Consider the following 13,439-nt stretch of genomic DNA (forward strand, 5'->3'; position numbering starts at 1 on the left):
TGTTCAGGTAGATGAGTGGTTTGCGCTTAGAGACAAAATGTGAAATGAGTATATAAGCGAAAAGTTTGGAGTATCTCCACGGGTAGATAAGATCAGATAGACATGCCTTAGATGGTTTAGCCGCATAAAGCATCGACCTTCCAATGAACCAGTTAGGAAAGTAGATGTATTAGATTTGACCCATATTAAGAAAGATAGAGGTAAACCTAAAAAACTTGGTTAGAAAGTATTAGAAATGACCTTTTTATATTAGATATAAATGAGAATTTCATTATTAACAAGACAATCGAGAAAAAAGGATTCATGTAGTTAACCCCACGTAGTGGGATTAAGGTTTGATGATGTTGTTGTTGTTGTAATGTGAGATATTTAAACATCATTTTGATCATTTTTTCATGGAATATGATAGGCAATGTAATTAGAAATGTGATTTGATAATTTAGAGACATTCAACGTTATCTTGATGTTGATCAACACCTTTAGGGTTAATTTTAATAGTATTTAATGCAATTAATGTTGTTTTGGACAGTAGAAGAATTGAGTAATTTTATTGAGGCAAAAGTACAGAATGCAAATGTTCTCGAAAAATTTTAGGTAATAAATTAATATGTTAATAGAGATTTACTTTGAGTTAATACAATATAATTCTTAAATATCTGCACAAATTTATGTAATTATATTTTTAATTTTAGGTGCTGCTTGAATTCAAAGGAGATAAATCTTATGTATTGATTTACATTTTATTTTATAGCATATATAGTTTAACTATTGGTTCAATGCATTGATTTACACTAACTTTATTATACTTGTTAAATTTTAAAGGAGCAGTTTTATATTAAAATGAGAAAACAATATATATGTGTGTGTGTGTGTGTGTGTGTGTGTGTGAGAGAGAGAGAGAGAGAGAGAATGAAATGAAATGAGTGAAATATAACATGCAAATACACGTATTCACCCCCCCTATGGTATTGGTTGGGGATGGAACATACCCAAGCATGATAAATGAAAATATTGGAAATAAAAAAGAAAATGGTTATATTGGACAAAAATTTAGACGGAGCCCTTGGAATAAATGAATTGTTAAAGATTAAAAATTGAAAAATATAAATCTTAATGAATGTTATATAAATCAAGGATTTGCAGTACTCAAATTTATATTAAATGCTCATATGTATAAATTATAATGCTATACGAATATTTCATTATTAATGCTATACTATAAACCTGTAATTGACCAATGAGTTTATAATTAAAAATTCAACCCTTCAAATAGAATATTTCAAGTAAATCACTTATTGAATAAACGACTAATCAAGAAGATTATTTGTACAGAAAAAGAGGTTCACTGAAAATAAGTAAAAGTTTACTATTTTAAGATCACTTTTTTCCATCTTTTTTCTCTCTAAAAGACTTGATAATCTTTTTTTTCTCTAAGTTTCAATGGCCGAGCTCCCTACAATAAAAGTTGACAATGTGCCAAACCTAAAAATTCTTTGTAATTCTTAAGCGAAGAAAGGACAAATTCAAGCGACTAATAGAGAAAGAAGAGTTCAAAGAAGCCTGTTAAAAAAAGGAAATTAGAAGAAGGCAAGTCGAATAAGATGGCATAGAATCATAATGTTGTCACTACCAAAGCAACTTCTCTGAGTGATCTCAACGATGTCCCTGCAAACGAGCAAGTTGGTAACTTGGCTGTTCCTTTGAATAAGACAACAATAAAACTAGCGACTTTGTTAATTCGAGTAATTATTGAGTTCATATAAATATGTCTTTATGTTAAAATTGTTAATAAGTGTATTAATAATTCTAATATAAATTTTCAGAAGGATAATCCCGTGACTTGTATTGAATTTCCATATGGAACAAGCCGGACAAGAGATTATCTAAGAAGGTAAAAAAGAGAAACTTATCGTTAAACAAACTCAGAGAACCTTTCTTTAAACTAACTTAGAGATGTCATATTCACCATACTATGAGTGAGCTTTAAGGTAAAGGTCCAACTCAGAAAGATGTTATTATAAATCCTGATCCAGTTGTTATCATGAGCATTGTGATCCTTCTTAGTTACAAACTTTGCAACGCCTTGCAGAAGCTTATGTCTGAAGTTTTGTTCAAAAAGAGATACTCCTTTCTGAATCTTCTATGGATAAGCCAAAATTAAAGGATACCCTTGACATTAATTCAAGGACTCATGATGGTTGTTGTAAGGAAGAATTCTGATAGTTCAAAGGAAGTTGGTGTTAATGACAAAGTTCCCAAAACTTTTAAAAAAGTTAATGTAGCTCTTGAGACAACTACCACTGCTAAGAAAGAAAAAGATAAAACTCCAATGTGTATTCTCCAAAAATGTAGTCGCGATGCTCGCAATTCTACTCCAATTGCACCAAGAGCCACTTTTTTACAAGAAAGTTGAGGATCTAATGATTGAGTTTTGACCAAGAAATCTTCTTTGTGTAAAGTCGAATTGATTCAAATAAAACCGACTTCAATAATCACCTCGCCCTAATCAGAACTTCGGTTGAGTATGAGAAGATGTTAGTGGAAGAAAAGTTAATTAGATCGAGGGTGTTTTCTAGCATTTTGTAATGAAGTCGCCAATACTCTCTGCCAAGAAGCACAGGAATTGCAGACTAAGGTTGTTTTTAATCGTAAGTTTTTAGAGATGTCCAAACTGAGCCTATTCCTTGTTGGTGGCAAGTTTGTTATACAACAATTTATCCATAGTGTAGCAATCTCCCATGAATTTACTTCTAATCTAGCTTTCATATTTTTCGTTGCTGCAACTAGTTCTGTATGGGAAGTCAAAGAAAAGCTTACTTCGAGTCACCCTTAATTTGTATTGTAATATGAGCTAGAAAACTTCTTTTACGTTTTATGCAATGAATGCTATGCGGGAACTTTTACTAAAATCCTTCCATTAGTTATCTTGAAGTAACCTATACTTTCAAATAAAAAAGTATATAAATTTATTCTGATATATTCAAATCTTTCAATTTCCATTTTTTACTTTAAAGAGATATTTCATAGAATTTCCTCCCATATGTTCATCCACCTAATTCACCATGAGTAGAGAATGCAAGTAGAAAGTTAAATATTTCGCTCTAACTCCAGCCGCAAAACCTAGTCTAGCAATCAATGCTTCATATTCAGCTTGGTTATTAGTAATTTGAAAATAAAATTTCAACTCGTGTCAACATGATTGTTGATGAGCTTTTAAAACCATTCTAGTTCCAACCAATCAAGCTCTTGAGACTTCATCAAAATATAAAGCCTAAAAAACCTCTTCTTAGTTTATTATATCCTTTCCTTCATCCAAAAGAGTGAAATTAGCCAAGAAATCAACTAGCATTTGTGCATTGATAACAGTCATTAACATATAACAAATCCAAAACTCACTCAACTCTTGAATGATCAAGCTTTGTGAATACTATCTTCAATGGGTGGTTAATGATGACTTGCATTAAATGAGCTTAATACGGTTGAAGTCATTGAGCAGTGCTAAGTATTGCCAATGCTAATTTCTCCATAAATGGGTGTTTTAGATCAACTTCAAGGAGAACTTTGCTCACATAGTAAATTAATCATTATTTTCCGTCATCTTCTTTTAACAACACCAAGCTCACTACCTCATCTCATACTCTGAGGTATGAAAGTAAATATTACCCTAGTAGTGGGCTTTTTAGCAGTGAAGGTAAGGAAATAAGTGAATTCAACCGATTAAATGCATTTTCAAGCTCCTTATTCCATGTGAAATGCTTGGCACTTCTCAAAGTTTTTAACAGAGATGAGCACATGTCTCCCTATTTCAAGATCAAGCAACGTAATATTGTAACTCCAACAAGCTATTATAGCTATTTGGCAATTTTCAAAGAGCGATTTTAAGAATTTATTGTACCTTATCTAAGTTCACTTTTATTCCTTCTATGGTAAGAAGAAAACCTAAGAATATTCCATATTTTGCCCCAAAGTTCATTTGAACAAATTGAGACACATTCAATTTCTTTAATGTTGCCAAAGCCTCTTTTAAAACTAAGATGGGTAGCTCTGGACTTTGCTTTTCACCTGTAAATTGTAAACATAGGCTTCAATATTTCTCCCGTTTTGTTACTTGAACAGATAATCCATCATTCGTTTATAAGTCACACATGCATTTTTAAGCCAAAAGTCATATTATAATAATATAAATCGCCACCAATTATAAAAGAAGTTTACTCACATTCAACAGAGTGCATTTTGATTTGGTAATAGTGAAGAATGCATCAAGATAACTCATGACAGGGAATCCTACTATAGAATTGAGTAGAGCATCAATTCTGGAAAGTGAATAGTTTTTTTTTTATTTTTTATTTTTTTTGGGTAAACTGAATTCAAATTAGTAAACTCAATTCATATTATCCATTTAACATTTGACTTCTTAACCACCATTACATTTTAAATCTATTATGTGAATTGTACCTCTCTAATGAATTCAGACTGCAGAGTTTTTGGACTTCACAATGAACTGGTTTGGCTTGCATTGCAGCTCATTCTCTGATCTTTTATTTTATTGTCCTAATATTTCTTTCAAGTTCAATTTATGGAAGGCAATATTGATTTACAAACCTACCATTTTGGCAACTGCCAAAGCTAAAAACTTCAATATTCTCTTGGAGAGTTTTGAATAATTCTTCTTTGTGCTCCTTATTAAATGAAGTGCTAATATGAAAAAGATCGATCATGAGTTCTTTTAGAAATAGCACTTCCTCTACAACCTCTAAAGTCTTAAGTGCAGGCCCTCTTTTAACTTTGTTGAAGAATATCCACTTGAATATTTCTCATAACCATTCAAAAACATGCCCACTATTGCAATAAGTCTCCTCTTATGGAGGCAACCTATCCTCCTGCCAGCAATTTGAAAGCAACATGGTGAGTGGAGACTACAACTCTGAAAGTATTCAGTGGAGGCTGGCAAAAGATTACATGGTATGTTGTTACGGCATCAACTATGACAAAGTAGGCCATAGCTATTAATTTGATCTTCTCCTTCTCCCCTAATGATGGACAACGCAATCATTCCTTCCATTTCTCATCATTTTCCAAAAAAATTGAAAGAGGCCCAACAGTAAGTGTTAAATGAGAAGAATTCAAGTTTATTTTCTCAAAAAATACTTCTAAAAATAATGCTCATAGAGCTCAAGTATCAATTAGGATGCTACTGCCTAGGTAATTGGTGATTAGAGATGTGACAATGACTGCATCATTACAAGGATTTATATTCACAAGCCTATCTGCCTCAATGAAAGCAATGGGCACAACTTTAGCAAATGTGGCTCTTGATGGAGATGCTTTTTTCACCTCTCCAAACCAGAATCATTTGAGATAAGCTTGCCACGATGCCTCTAACCCTGCTCCACCAAGCATAATTGGAATCACTCCAACAATATGGATCTTATAGGCTAAAACTGATTCATTTCTCTTTTCTTCCGCCATGGCCCTATCACTTCTCCTTGGATCCACTATGACAAAATCCTTCAACTGTCCTCTCTTTATCAATTATTCGACCAGATTATAGAAATGTCAACAGTCCTCTAGGTTAAATCCATGATCTTTGTGAAAAGCACAATATTTTGAGGGGTTTCTTAACATGAGCTTCAACCTTCATTAGCGGTAGTCACTTAAGTAGCCTTTATAGATGGCTTTCGCAATTGCAGCCATTGAAACTCTCAGCAAGGTGATGGTGGGATATTAGTAGGTTCGTGGAAAGTTGGTGCTGTTACGGAAGATATGACTTCCTTTCCAACCTCGAATTCTTCAGACAACTTCTATTGTCTCTAAGAAATCACCGAAAATTTCCCACCGAGTTAAAGCCCCTTGGTCAACTAGAGGTAGAAGCAAATGCTCTGCTATTGTACTTGATGGGGACATCAGATCATGGAAGGTTTATCAGAGTCGTGGCCGACGATCTACGGCCACGATCGAGTCTTTGTATTTCTGAGCCATTTCTGTTATTTTATTATTTATGTATTTTCTATTTGCTTAGTGTTATTTTGATCTTTCCGTTTATACCCCTGTAGTGGGAAATGTCATGTGTGAGCCCAAAGGGCAATTTAGTCTTTTATTTCTTTGAGTCCATTGTACTTGGCTATATATAGCTCTTTGCTTATTATTTCTTGGTTAATGAATGATTATGAGATATTTTCCTGCACTTGTCTTCTTGGAGCTTTTGAGAGAGCTTGAGAGCGAGAGAGTTAGAGATCTTGGTGGAGCCTAGGAGAGGCCACCCGTCGTACCCAACAGTCACCACCGGTGGCTCTTAGTTCTCCTCCCTTCCTCCATTCTCAATCCCACGGTCACAAACCCCACCCGAGGCCCTTTCTCCCCCTCTCCATCCCACGGCCAAGGCTTTACCCGAGCCCCCTTGGCCGCCGGCCACCTCCCCCTTTCTCCCTCTTTTGGATTTCCTCCTCTTCCATTTATTTCCTATTATGGCTTAAATATATTTAGGATTATATTTGAATTCAAATTCAAGTTGTTTGAAATTCAAAATATTTCCTAATATACAAAGTCTATTTTAGGAAAGTCTTTACACCTCATTCAAATCTATTTATATTTGATTAGGATTTAAAATCTCCTTTCCTAATTTATATATCCTAATCTAGCATGCAATAAATAATTGCCACACGCCCTATTTTCCCATTAAATGCCGCCGGCCCCATTTGGAATTTAAAATAGGAAATCTCTCCTAAAACCAAGCCATCTCTTTGGAAATATTTCCAAACCTGATAATTTTTTATTTGGCTGAAAATGTCAAGCCCCCACCTCCTTTAATTCCTTCCCAACTCATGCCTTTCCCTTTTGGAAATAAATCCCTCTTTCTTCTCATGCTCCACCGCCCCCTCCTCTCTCTTAATTGCTCTAGATAGCTCTCTAGTCCATAACCTATGAATTGGAATTCACTCTCAGCTTTCTCTTCACAATTAAGGCTAGACTCCTCCCTCCAATTTCTCTACATTCTAGCCCACAAAAATCTGAAAAATTCCTCTCAGATTTTTGTTGGAAATCTGAAACTGTTTTCAGATTATAAGAGAAAAAGAATTGGAACTTGCTTCCTTCCCCCCTATCAATAGAAACTCCTTTATCTTTGTTACTATTCAAGAGGAGCATCAATTGTTAGGAAGCTTCAATCCTCCATAAATGGCGGATCTGGAAGTTGATTATGGGATAACATAGGACGAGGACGGTTTCATTGACATTTTACAATCTACCTACTTCGATGTAAATCCAATGGTTGATCACACCGTAGAAGATTATTTGGAGCGAACGTTGATCTACTTGGTTGAAGCTATTGACGAACACTTCGAAGGCATTGAGTGGAGGATCTCCACTACCCTTGAAGAAGGTTCATCTTCCCCCTTACATCTTTTATCTCTTAGTCTAACTTCTCTTAACTTGACTGCAGTCACGGCGGGCTCTTTCACATTGCTCTTGCTTACGCTTAGTAAACGTAGGGTTGAGCGCACCTCTATGTTTTCCTATTCTCATTGTTAGACTAGGGATTATTTTGAAGCTACTACTACTCATTATGTTGTTTTCCTATTTATTTTGGAAGTTTCAAAATTCTCACCATGTGATTTAGCCTAAGCGGATAACCACTAATTGCTTTATTTCGTTGTTTGAATTTGCTAGTAGATTTGTTCTAAAATTATTCCAATCATAAGTTGTGCAAAATATAAATGAATTAAACCTTGCATATGTAGTCCTGCATCAGTACTCCTCGGCATTGATATGAGTGTTGTCGACTAGAGGTAAAAATGCACTTGTCAGTTGAGGCATTGGCTGCTCAACTCATCGAGGAGTAGATTATTTGTTGTAGTCAGGATAGCAAGTCTCATCTATCACAAGAGTTGAAGCTAATGGCTTCATACTTGGAGATCGTCACCATATGACATAGCCTAAGGATCTTTCTACAATATCCAACTTTGAAGTAGCTCTCGGAACACACTCAAATACTCCTTGAGATATCCAATATATTATAACTTATGACATCAACTTAGCTTTGACTTCAAGATAACTCTAACAAGTTCAATGTGATCCAGGTAACCTCTTAGCAAACCTAGCATGTTCAAGTGAACCCAACAAGTTCATGGTGAATATGGCCAGTTCATGCTGAACTAAGTGATTTTTTTTCTTCGGCTAACTTAGAACCCAAATCGGATTGACTTGAACTTCATGATATATTTAAGTATACACTGGGTTGCATAGTCTAAGACAGACAAAGATAAACATAATTGTGATTATGATCACATTTAAAAGTTCATGTGAATATGATCTACATGCATCTACATAACCAATACTTTCAACCACGTTGTCGTCTATATCCTCATGCCAACTAGTCTATTGATTTTATAAGAATAGCTATATCGACTAGTGAAAAGTCTTTTTTTTTAATTCAACACCAGGGATATTGCAAATGATGTCAATACTGCAGAGGCTGAATCAAACGAATTGATCTGACAACATAAATGGTACTAAGATGAAATCAATTCAAAGAGTGCTACATTACTTAAAAGAACAATATTTAAATCAATATAAAGAAATATATTCATTCAACCCAGCAACTCATAGGTCATAATATAGGAGCACATGTGTTTTATTAAATAAGTTTTACTCAAAATCTTTTAAAAATATTTATTGCTCCATCAACTTATCTTTTGGCAACGAATTAATCCACATATAATTTGCCACTATATATTTACATATATTTACATTATAAGCTTATAAAAACTATTTTCAACATTTTAATTACTAAGGAGATCCTCTGTAAAACTAATTGTAATAGCAAACTTATAAAATGGTTCTACTTATTATAAAATATTTACAACTATGAGTTGCTTGTTTTAAGAGTGAATGACTATTACAATTATGATCCTACAGGCCATAGGAACTTCAAACATGTCGAGCAAATTTTAAGAGTGGATTGACTTCCATTTAGGCTATATGGAGTCAAGTAGGCTTTTGTTGCATGAAATTTGACAAGATTAAAAAGTTTATATTTGGGAGAGAGTGACGATCGATGCGAAAGACTCTTATCGGATGTGGTTCTTAAGATTCACATGAAAGTGAAGAATAATATCAATTCAAAAGTGAAACAAATGTTGAGTTTCTAATATCCCAACAGTAACCCTTATCCATTCAATTTAACTTTTGGGTTGATGGGTGTCCACCTACAATGATGACAAAGGCGCAAAGCCAAAAATTGAGATCATCATAGCTCTAAAATCACATTTGGTAGCCAAAATCAATTAGCTAAAATTAAAATAATGGTCTTTTATAGCGGATGACTGTAAAGCAGAACAATGTGTACAAACTTTTCAAAATTTTGTAAGAGATGGCTAAGCAAGGCCATGCATCACGAAACAAAAACAATTAGCCCATAAGTCATTTATTTTAACTTTTGTTATTTGATAACTGTCAAAAGCCACATTATCATCTTGTCAAAAATGAACTAGGGGTTGTTTGGTTGCCTGAAAAAGGAATGTAGTATAAAGTAAATGCAGCGTGTTTAAAATAATTTGGAGTTGTTTGGTTGTGAATTGTTTTTTCTTGTTTAGTGAGGTAGTAAAAGCAGTGTATTTTGAATACTTTGGTGTTGTTTGGTATAATGTGCAGTATCAAATGCAATATACTATATGCAATATACTATTGAAATGGAAAGACAATAATATTATTCAATACTTGAAAGCTCAATCATACATGCCTGGAGATAGAAAATTGAATCATTACATAAAGGAAGACTGGAATGCTTTCATCAAAGCTCGACATCTTCAAATCGAGAAGAAAGATAACAGCAAGACAAAAAAACAGGAGATGGACAAACTGAAATTTTGATTGGTAAAATGTGAACTAAAAATTGGGACGAAAGATACATAGGTCGCGGGCAAGAACGATATGTGTCGCGGGTGAGATCAGCTGCGAAATACGTAGGTCGCATTCTTCAGCACTGCAAAGAAAATGTGTCGGGCGAGACCCTTACAGTCTGTGAAGAACATCTACAGGCACTAGATTTTGCAGAAAGGACAACAGGATGGATTTCACGAGGAAGATGCTGGACGGTTGGGGTTCCGCTCCTTTTCATGCGCAGAGAAGCAGTATATTTGGAACTCGTTCAATTTAAGCGAGTTTGTAATACACGTGAAATGAACCGCATAATGACTTTGAATGCAAGCCAAATGCATTACATTCTCACTATTTATTTACTTCACGCGGAACCAAATGCCAAAATTTGACAAATTTGCGCATTTATTTTCTAGTACAAGCTAATTACAGGCAACCAAACAGCCCCTTAAGCCTCTCTATTAAGTAAAGAAGTACCTTGAGATCTGTCAAATTTTTAATTAACAGCTAAGATTGGTGATGCTAGAAACATAATATAAAACAGGCCTAATTTGTTCTCGGAAAATTGCTTTTACTTTTTTCAAAGAAACTTCAAATTAAAACTAGACCTCAAGCTTCTCCAAAGGCTTTTGAATCCTGACAACTACTATTCCTAGTTTAAGTGTGAAATCACTTTGCATTTATTAACTTATTTAGTCATACAATCTCCCTTCTACCAAATCCAACAGACAGAATATGCTCCTACAATCAATAAATAAAGAAACGATATAATGTTTGATTCCAAGAATGTTTTGAGAAAGCAAAAATGCAAAATGATTCAATGCCATTCCAATCATTATAATCTAACAAGGTCTTCAGTTTCTCCTAGAGCATATCATGATGTAGAGCATTAAAAAATTAAGATATCTAGCTAACTTAATTATCACAAGTACACACATAATTCATGTAAGAATCCTGACACCTGTCTTCAACAACATATCATGATGCGAAGCATTAAAAATTAATGCTATATAGGCTACATTAATTATCACAATTACACAATATAATTTATGTATGAATGCTGGCACCTGCCGTACGCTTCACAATTTGTAAGACTGTACTATAGAATCAGATAAATACCACTGAGGATAGTTTCAAGTTGTGGAAGCTCAGATTGCAAATCAGAAAGCGCTGCATTGGCTGCATCGCTCACTAACTGCTTCAAATGATTTTCTGCAACCTGGTTAGAAAAACAAAAAGGACAATTGGATCTAATCATGTAGAAATAAGCCTTAGGTATCAACGCTTTCAATCAGAAAAAGCTAAGATGCTTATCATGGCTTTTCTTTAAAATCAAGAAAGGCATAGCTAAAAAGAATTCAGTGAAATTACTCCACAAGCTACAATATTGGACAACATTTGTTAGTGTTCTGTTCAGATCAAGGAAAAAATTTAAACATCAAAATAAAGGTTCAACTTAGGAATAATTTCATGACATTAGAAAAATGTCAATGGCCAAGTTGAATGTCAATATTGAAGATTTCATTTCATTAAAAAAATACAGCTAAGTATTAAAAAAAATATGATTGCCTGTCATGAAAATGATAATAGTAGGAAAAAAATTATCTTTAGATTAAAAGCCAAGAATGAAGCAGTCGGTTAAAAAGGCTGTGACAAAATAGCTAAACATTCAACAAATTACAGCTCAAATTCGTTTTAAACTTTCATATTCAAGTTCGCTTCAAACTCAATAAGAAAATAAATGAAAGGGTAGTACTTCACTTAATTTTGTTCATTTACAAGGAAGACCCTCTGTTGCTTAAGTCTGTGATAGAACTTGAAGATGAATAATAATGGAAACTAATTCAGTAGAGTTCCCATTTAAGATAACGAGAGAGGGCTCTCTTCGAACTAAATCAGTAGAGTACCCATTTAAGATAACGAGGGAGGGCTCCTCCCTCTGAGGGGGAGATGAGAGTTAGAAGGATTTAACATTCCCCTAGAAGGGGGTATTTATAAAGGTAGAGATTAAGGTAAGTATGGTGCTTTTTGGTGAGGCGGATGGTGGACAGAAGTGACAACTTGCCTTCAAGATCGAAGTCAAAATAAAATGCCCTTGTGTGAAGGGTATTTTAGTCCTTCAATCAATCATAGTGATGGATAGATGGGTGGAGTCCTTGGCAAATAAATTTGCCTGACCAGAGATTGAAATCAACCAAGTGGCAGGAGATCAAAATCAAACTATATGAAGGCCTACAGATTTTTGCTAGGTGAGATCTAAGCTGGGCCATCGAATTCTAATTGATGCTTCGGAAATAATGCTTAAATTTATAGATTTGATTGAAGGAGTCGAACCCTTCAAGCATCTTGAAACGATTTAATAGTGGTGATCTTGAAGTATCATTGCTTTTTCCTGGCTCCACTACATAAAGATCATAAAAGCATGAATCACGATGTCATAGTTGGATAGCTCGAATTAGCTAGGACTCCGTAATTTTAAAGGAAACTATCAAGAAAATAGTGCATGAGGGGGTCAAATAAAAATAGCTTATATTTGTTATTATATTAGGATATTTTGGGTCTATAATTTTTTTGAATTTACTGATCATAATTTATAATATATATACATTTGACCAAATCCATATTATGTGACACATTATCTGTTTTAGCTTAGCTAATTCCATATCAAGCAAAACCTCAAGCTTTTTCCCTTAGTCTAATTTCCAAATAAATTCACCTATTCACTGAATGCTCCATCGCAAGCACATCAAACAATAAAGCTCACAATCGTGGCCGTAGATCGGCGGCCACGTCACTGAAAAACCTTCCACGCTGATCTGATGTCCCCATCATCTTTACTCATATAACCAGTAAGATTTTCTCATTTTTCAATGTGAGGTTTAGTTCATTCTTGCCCCCCGCCTTTGCTCCTAGCAATCGGCTATCCTAGAGGCCTACCAGGACCACTCCTTGTCAAAGGCATCTGCTCTAGCAATCACTCCCAGCTCTCTTTAGACCACCCTCATGTTTTATTTTGAACCACATATCGTACTGGAGAAGATCTAACTATGATAATAATTGTAATGATCCAATCCATATTATGTAAGATATTGCTCACTATGGTCTAACCTATCCCGTAATAAGATGAGCGTTACAATTTTACCCGTCCTGGTGCATCATCCTAGAAGATCACTTATCCTAAGAATACACCATCATAAGCATGTTAATAGGAGAGTTCCTGATGAAATTTTAACATATTATATCAAAAATCACCACAAATATTTGGTTTAAACATTTATTTATATAATCCGATAATCTTTCCTTTTTTTTACATAGGATTTATTTCATTATTGTTATCCTTTTTCGTGCAAACCCAAAATAACATATATCAAAAAGAATAATTTATCTTTTTTTAGAGTTCCTAATGAAACTCAATACATTACATCAAAAGGCACCTCAAAATAATTGGTATTGAAGTATTCCTCCAAAGATAACAGGTCTTTTAGCAATCTCATTGCCATTAACAAGGAACTTTTCGTTCTCTTCCAAGCTTTTGCTTGTTCTCCCTCCTCAAAAATATCTAACAC

At 34.3% G+C, this 13,439-nt stretch overlaps 1 protein-coding gene across 1 annotated transcript in view; it reads right to left on the reverse strand.

Annotated features, from left to right (window-relative positions):
* The window catches only part of LOC110102564 (trafficking protein particle complex subunit 8), a 67,851-nt gene that overhangs the window by 47,526 nt on the left and 6,886 nt on the right, over positions 1-13,439 (reverse strand). Inside the window, exon 4 of the mRNA XM_020830968.2 lies at positions 10,993-11,092. Coding sequence (XP_020686627.1) covers positions 10,993-11,092 — 100 coding nt within the window. The remainder of the gene's footprint in view (positions 1-10,992; positions 11,093-13,439) is intronic.

Source organism: Dendrobium catenatum, unplaced genomic scaffold, assembly GCF_001605985.2.
Source record: "Dendrobium catenatum unplaced genomic scaffold, ASM160598v2 fragScaff_scaffold_938, whole genome shotgun sequence".
Lineage (NCBI taxonomy): Eukaryota > Viridiplantae > Streptophyta > Magnoliopsida > Asparagales > Orchidaceae > Dendrobium > Dendrobium catenatum.